Raw genomic sequence first — 8,004 nt, 5'->3', positions numbered from 1 at the left:
AAATCACTTAAACAGGGTCTTGAATGTTTTAGCAATTTAGATTTGAATTTACGTTTTGAGATCTATTTTTTTAGTTTTAACATAATTTTCATAATTTAGATCATCCTAAACTCAAATAGATCATCCTAAACTCAAATAGATCATCCTAAACTCAAATAGAAGAGCCTCATGTAACTTAACATCATTAGTTACTAATTTTTGAATGTTAGACGCTAAATTTATTTTTTCATGATGAATGTAAGCTATGAACATTTATTCGTTATTACACGCAAGTTTTTATTTTAAATGTTTAATTTAGACAGTAGGCCGCCAAATCATGCAAATTATGTTTTTTAATAATCAGCATGATTTATTTCAAAAATGTGAAAAAACTTATTGATACAAAATTTAACTTTTTTAAAAAGCATGTTAAATTAAGGCATGTTCGAACAGAAAAATGCAAATTTTAGTTACTAGATAAATAACTCTAATTCCTCGGAAAATATAAGTTTTAGCAGTATTCTTTTTTTTTTAGATAATATTTAATATATTAGTAAAGATTTCCAGAAAGTTGCAGGACTGCATTATGTATCGTAGAGTTACAGCAATCGTTTAAATGCATTCATGTATAGCCACGCACAAAAATCATGCACGGAAGTTGCAAATTTGTCGAGTTCATGTAGTTAGTTTTATGAAAATAAATTGCTCGTAAATATTTCAAATGAAGTATTATATCTCTATAACTCATATTTAATACATTTTCAATAAGAAATAGTAGTCATCAAATATATCTAGCTGGAGTATAGCGTTTAGAAAATCATTGTATATTTTTCAAACTATTGCGACATTAACACAAAAAATATATAAAATTATAAAAATACACATATTTAAACATTCAGGTACCCTAAAACATGATAAAAAATATTTTTGTTAAAATTGTTTTTTAAGATAATCAAAATAGTATGTATATTGCTCCAAGTACTAGCGTAAAAACAAAAAAAAAACAAAAAAAAAAACAAACAAAAAAATTACGCACAGAAATAGAAATGCCCTAAAGCGAGCATTTTGAATTCAGGTTATGACTAAAAAAAATACGTTTTAAAAAAATAGGTACACCTCCTAAAAAAATTTCACGGAAAAATTTTTAACCGAATTTTTAAAGTTTTAATTAGCCATGTGAAAAAATATAAAAAAAAAAAAAGTGAAAAAATGTAAAAAAAAAAAAAAAGTTTTATGTTTTCTAATGAAAAAATTGATAATAAATAACTAAAACGATTGTGGCTTAAAAAAAAGTTATAATATAAAAATAAAGATTTAATTAAATTCAAGTTTAGGATTTATTAAGCTAGTAAAAAAAGTTGACTAAAATTAAAAGAAAAAATATCACCGTTCTTCACCTTTTTTCTTTTGTTTTAAAAGAAACAATTAAATTATTAGGTTTTGTTTAGAATTTTTTTTTTTAAGAATTTTATGCTAATAGAGCAAGTTCTATAAAAGATCGATTGTTGATTATGAAACTGGTAAGTAATAATTATAATTTTTGATTACGTTACATAAAAAATTATTGTATACAATAACACAATTTTTGTTATAAGATGTAAAACTGTTCTAAAATAAGCAAATATTTATTAGATTACAGTATTTATTAAAGTATTACAACAACAACAACATCAAAAGTAATATATTTATCAAAAAAGTTTTTGTAATTTATAACATAAACATGTTATAAATTATTTTTGCAAAGTATTTAAAGGAGTAATTACCGTAGGATTTTGTAATATATGTTTGCACACTCAGTTCACCTCTACAAGAATTATTTGTAAATTGACTGCAAATTGCGCTGTCTACAGTTAACCATTTGTTAAATATATGGGTTATATATATTTCAGCAAGTGATACAAAAAGTCGCTGTGATACTACATAAAACAACGTGGATGGTTCTTTTATTAGTTATAAAATCAAATCTTGATTTTATAAAACTTTTTGATAAGACCAATACTTTGATTAAATACTTTTAAAGTTATTTAATTTTTTGAATTAACATATACTTGATGGTCAAAATCAAATTTTTTAAATAGTGAAGGGATAAGAGTTTAATTTTTATATGGTATGTTGTTTTCTCCAGATTATTGGTTGTAAAAACTAATAATTGTACAGTGTAATAAGTGCATCATACAACTATTACTCTGTACAATATTATCTAATAATGGCTGCACAATATAATAATTGCACGAAGCAATTTTTTCATGTAATAGATAATTGCACATATGAATAGTTGCACAGTGTAATAGTTGCATTGTGAAAAGGGTGTACTGTGTATTTGTTGCTGAGTGCATACACAGTATAATCATTCTTTTGTGTAATGTGAACTATGGTTCACAGTGTAATAAGTACACATTGTAGTTATTACAAAGTGCTAGAGATGCACAGTATAATAGTTGCATAATATAAGTTGTACTGGGTAATGGTTTGCTGTAATAACCAGAATTAAGTAGTTTAAATATTATATATATATATTAAATTTATATTAATATATATATATATATATATATATATATATATATATATATATATATATATATATATATATATATATATATATATATATATATACATATATATATATATATATATATATATATATATATATATATATATATATATATATATATATATATATATATATATATATATATATATAATATTACAATCAAGTAAAGTTTTTCAAATATTTTCATTTTTTAATTAAAAAAAACAAACAGTTTTTCATCCATGTTGAAATTACGTCAAGTGAGAAATTTTAAAGAATAACTAAATAAAAAACACAACATGTTAAACATTTTTTGCCCGTGTTAACTGAATTACATCAATGCGAGTACACTTTGATGCAAATTAAAAAAAAAAAAAATAACTAATAATACAATTAAAAATAAAATAATAATTAGTAGACAATAATAATTATTATAGCAGATAAATTATTTGCACTTCTAAATAAAAGATAGTATTTCAGAAAATAAAAAATCTTTTGGAATCTAAACCTGCGTCACCATCTGGTAAAATGTGTTTACATCTACAGTACTAAGCTAACTTACAACTTGGGAGATAAATTTATATCTCAACATTTTTTGTTGGCAATTAACATTAGAATTAATTATCAGCACTGCCAGCAATTACCTTTTACTATAATATTTGGTATATATATTCAGATATTAGAAATGCAGTAGTGGTGTTTTGATAGAGCGCTCACTTCATAAGTGAAAAGTTCCAAATTCAATCTCTACCTCGTCCCTGGTATTACTGCACACAACTTGTTCCTCCCCCCAGCAACCTTGTTTGTCAAGATTTATGTTTTGGAGTTTAAATGTTGAGAGAGGTAGTAACCACAAAAAAGTAGCCTCCTTTTTAATTATCGCGTAATATTTTTTAAAGAATTCAAAAATTTTTTCAAAAGTTTTGCTTTGGAGTTGTAGCAATAATTTGCCGACCTCAATCTTTTAGAGGTCAGCATCAGGTCGTCAAAAAAAATTTGATACAAAGGTCTTACTGTAAAACATAGAAACAAGGTCAGAATTAGGCTCGACATTGTCGAATGCCGACCTTAATTCCGAGGGTTGTATATTTATATGCATTTTTCATAATGAAGTGCATTTTTCATAATGAAGTTACTTAAGGTCTGAAATAAAATACTATTAGGTGGTTTTTGGTAATTGGCAAATTTATAGAAAACTATAGCGCTTTACGGTCGATTAAAAAAAAACTATTTACCAAACTAATATGTAAACTAATTGTTTTAAGAAGGTGCATTATATGTATGCATTTACAAACAAGTTAGTTTACTTATTTTAAATAGCATATTACATGTTTTAAATAGCATGTTACATGTTTACTACTTTTACATTATTTAAATAGTATGTTACCTGTTTACTACTTTTTTTTTATGGATTGTGCACCTGTTATGTGATACATAACATTGACCATTGCAGTGGTGAAGTGAATTTAAAAATGTTGTAACTTAAAGGAATTAACTAATAAACATTATTTCTAAAAATTAAACATAGAATTCAAAATACTATTTACAAAAACATTTAATAAACATTTTATAAGCAGTTTTGTAATATTTTATAAAAGTTTTATAAAACATTAAAAAAGTCCCATTGTTTGATATAATCTGATCGTGGTAATAATGTTTTGAGTTGTTTATATCATGTACTCGGATTTATGTTAATATTAATTGTTTATACCATGTTTAACTTTTTAAAGATCCAAAATAGGACCAAAAGGAAGTTCCAATTAGACAATGCGGACCATGTAGAGGCAACGAGGGTTGAAAAAAAGTTTATTAGAGAAAAAAAGGAGACCACTGGAAAGGAATTTAGACAAGGAAATCTTCAAACGACATCGGAAGTTGATTCAGATGATAGTTTTAGTGTTGAATCCTTAAATTTAGATACAGCTAAAAGTTATAAGTTTGAAGAGCAAATAGTTGTTGAAAGAAACTACACAGACTTAACTAATTTGGCTAAGGCTGCAATATGATATGAAGTTAGTGATGCTGCTACAGCTGCAATAGCAAAAGCTGCATTAATAAACTATGGAATAGTGACTAATAATAAAAAATCTCAGATAATAACTGAATTGAAAAGGTATTTTGTGAAAAAGCATGAGTGGCTAATTCAATTACATCTAAGCACCATCAAGAAGTTTTACAACTGAAAGTAATTAGTGTGGATGGAAAAAAGACAAAAATTTATTAGTTCATGCGATTAAATACAAGAATAATGGGGACCCTGTGTTGTATCAAACCACCAAAGACAAACATCATCTCAGTTTTACTTGTGAAAATGATCCATTTTCTGGTAATTATCTGACCCATGTTATAATAGAAAATGGTAAAGGTAGTACAATGGCTTCAGCAACATTAAATGTCCTAACTGAATATGGTAGTGTTAAAAGTTTAAAAGCAATTGTTCTTGAAAATACATGTTCTAACACTGGTGTAATTATTGGTTTAGTTGTCCAATTAGAAAAACTTTCAAAACGTAGCATTCATTTAGTAGGTTATTTGCTTCACCAGTGTGAACTACTGTTTCGCCATGTTATATCTGAAATAGATGGAAAAATCAATTACCCTAAAAAGTATAAAGGCCCTATTGGTAAACAAGCATTTAACATACTTACGCATGAACAACCTTTAATTCAATTTGTTCCCATAGATTCTGAGATAGAGTTGTATGTGAATACCAACATTGTTTGTGATTTTAGTACTGACCAGCGTAAACTTTATGAGTATTGTATTGGAATAGCTAAAGGTTCCATTTCTACAAAATATGCTAACAAGAAACCTGGCCCAGTTTTCCATGCATGGTGGCTTATTCTTGCTTTAAGAATTATAATGGTTTATGCAAGAATTGTTATACCCACACATGGTTTAAACTTCATCACAAAGTACAAAATCTAGGTTAACTGTCATATGTGGTTTGCTGCAAAAAGTTCACAGCATTACAAAGATACACCAAAGCTTCTACATAAAACAATACAGTTAGTCAATAAACAGGATAGTAGAATTCAAAAGATTGTATTGAAAAATCTTCACGGTAACTCCTACTGCTGCTGTCAAGAAAACTTTCTTTATTACTAGATGATGAAAAAGTTGTGAGAGATTGTGCTCTTAATCAAATTCTGCAATGCAGATGAGGTTATCCAGGGATATTGATCCAGATTTCAAGCCTAAATTCAAAGCTAAGGCAGTTATGCCCATGAACTTCAAAGCTTGTGTTTGGACAGACTTAATTGAGGTTTCTTTAATACAGGTTGAGTGTCCTGCTTCAGTTTGTTTCTTTATATGAGTTACTACAAGCCATTCAAACTGGTAATAAAATCTCTCTTACTGATCTGAAAAACAACTCTCAATTGCTAGAAAGAGCTGTAAAACTCACATCTTAAGCTTCTAAAAATGTTTATGGGCGGGTGAAAAGACAACTTTATTCTGGCTAAAAACCAAAGCAGAACCAAAAATAAGAGAAATGCAAAGAAATCAGATTATTGTATACTTTCTTCAGAATAATTTTACAAATTAGTATGTTACAAATATATATTGATATCAAAAATCTTTTTTTCAAGACTTAGACAATTGAGATGTATATAAATGCGATTTTAATGAACTCTTTTAGAGAAGAACACACTTCAACAATTGTATTAAAAACATCCAACTTGGTGTTACTTTCATTATATAGACTATAAAAAAAAGTTTAAGTAAGAAATGTTAAAAGTTTTTAATCAAAAATTGTTGAATTTGCGGTGTTAAAAAAATAACAGTTGTTGATTGGGGTGTGTTGTTATATTTTCCAACTTTAGAAAATGTCCATGATCTCTCACATTTTCTAATTAAGGTCCATTTTTGATGACTGGCTTAGAGAAAATTAGTTGTTTAGGGGAGGGGGTTTTTATATACCCGTTTTTTACGAGTGTATAACAACCCTGATGTGTATTTTCAGTTCTGACTCTAACTATTACTAAACACCGCGAATTTTAAAGAGATTTCTGTAAACAATTGACTTAAAGACTTGAAAATTGGTTCATAAATGAGTATTTCTAGAAAATTTTTAACACATGAATATTTGAGAAAAAACATAAATAATTGAAAACTTCAAAGTGATTCCCCAAAATTATTATAATTTAAGGTTGTATAATTTTTTCGGAATTATGCCTACATTTACGGTTTGCATTAATCCCAAAGTGAGCCCATGTGTTTAGAAAAAAAAGTATGTTTAGACAGTGGCAATGTGATAATACGAATATTAGTTTGTTTATACCTACGAGATTTAAATTTTTTTTCTATTAAATTATTAAAGTTGATGAAGTATGCTTTTAGAGGCCTTTATTTTATTCTATATAGCCAAATTTAAAGATATTTACTTTGTGACTATTTTTTATAAGAAAATTAAATCATCAATTTAAGAAAAAAAAATTGTTTGAATAAAAAATGCTTTTTTTGTAATGATCCAATTTTTTAGCTTCAAATAACTACTTTTGTGCAATTAGTTTACATTATTGAACATCTGCAATATTCAGTGGTCAAAATGATGGACAATATGTCCATCGTTTTGACTACTGAAATTGTTATATACAAGATAAATATCTTTAATGAATTTGAATATTTTGAAATATTGAAAGAATTTTTGATATACTAAAATTTTTTTTTTTAGTACGTGCTGAGTAAAGGGTTATGTTCGCCATGCATGGTAATGAAATTTAAACATTTGACAATCATGCTGGATTGTCATTTGGATTTGTCTCCTCTTCTTAACTATCTTCCACTAGCAGCAGTATGTAGGTGGGTTTATATTTTTAATTAGCTTTTACTACCAGCAGTAGTATAGTTGTGTTTATTGTTTTGATTATTAGCATAATATATTTGTATTCACATGTGTGCAGAATTTTATTGTTTTTTTGTATTTTCATTTAAAAAGTATAGACTAACAATCTTAACTTTAGTTTTTTGTTTATGTAAAAGAAAAACATTGTTAAAAATCTTTTATATATTTTGCAGATAATGATATAGATACTAAACTTTCTAAGACCTTTTTTTTTTTAGATAGAATAAAAAAAATGTATATATTATATTTGTTTCAGAAATAAGAAAGATTCACTTAAGCAATGGACTTGTTCTGAAATAAAGCAGCAACTTGGAACTGAAACAGTTACTTAAGAAATTTATTTTTTAATGTGTTTGTTTTTAAAAAGGGATTTATATAGCAGTACAATTAAAAAATAACTCAAAAAACTTTAAAAGTTTCATCAGTGGGTAAGGTTATACCTTGTTTGATTATATTTGTATATATTTTATAGAATTTTTTCGAAATTGGAGGAAGAGTCTTCATTGATGGAGTACCTGAAGTTTCAAGCCCTGAGGTTAGTTTTCAAATCTAATAACATATATATATTTTTATATATTTTAACTTTCAAAATCTTAAATAATAATTTTATGAATTACATTGTTTTTTGATATGGATTGTTTTATTAATT

At 26.2% G+C, this 8,004-nt stretch overlaps 1 protein-coding gene across 3 annotated transcripts in view; it reads left to right on the top strand.

Moving 5' to 3' along the window:
• The first annotated feature begins 1,332 nt into the window (after positions 1-1,332).
• Positions 1,333-8,004, top strand: part of LOC101238721 (integrator complex subunit 9 homolog) — a 63,844-nt gene continuing 57,172 nt past the window's right edge. The window contains exons 1-4 of one of the 3 annotated variants that reach the window (XM_065814305.1): positions 1,333-1,499; positions 7,185-7,312; positions 7,612-7,678; positions 7,828-7,890. In XM_065814305.1, coding sequence (XP_065670377.1) covers positions 1,491-1,499; positions 7,185-7,312; positions 7,612-7,678; positions 7,828-7,890 — 267 coding nt within the window. In that variant the 5' untranslated portion in view covers positions 1,333-1,490. Of the gene's footprint in view, positions 1,500-1,527; positions 1,656-1,711; positions 2,087-7,184; positions 7,313-7,611; positions 7,679-7,827; positions 7,891-8,004 lie in introns of those variants that run through there. The other 2 variants (XM_065814308.1, XM_065814306.1) reach the window with 2 other exon arrangements.

Source organism: Hydra vulgaris, chromosome 12, assembly GCF_038396675.1.
Source record: "Hydra vulgaris chromosome 12, alternate assembly HydraT2T_AEP".
Lineage (NCBI taxonomy): Eukaryota > Metazoa > Cnidaria > Hydrozoa > Anthoathecata > Hydridae > Hydra > Hydra vulgaris.
The sequence above is the reverse complement of the archived record's forward strand: the minus strand, read 5'-3'. Positions and strand labels throughout refer to the sequence as shown.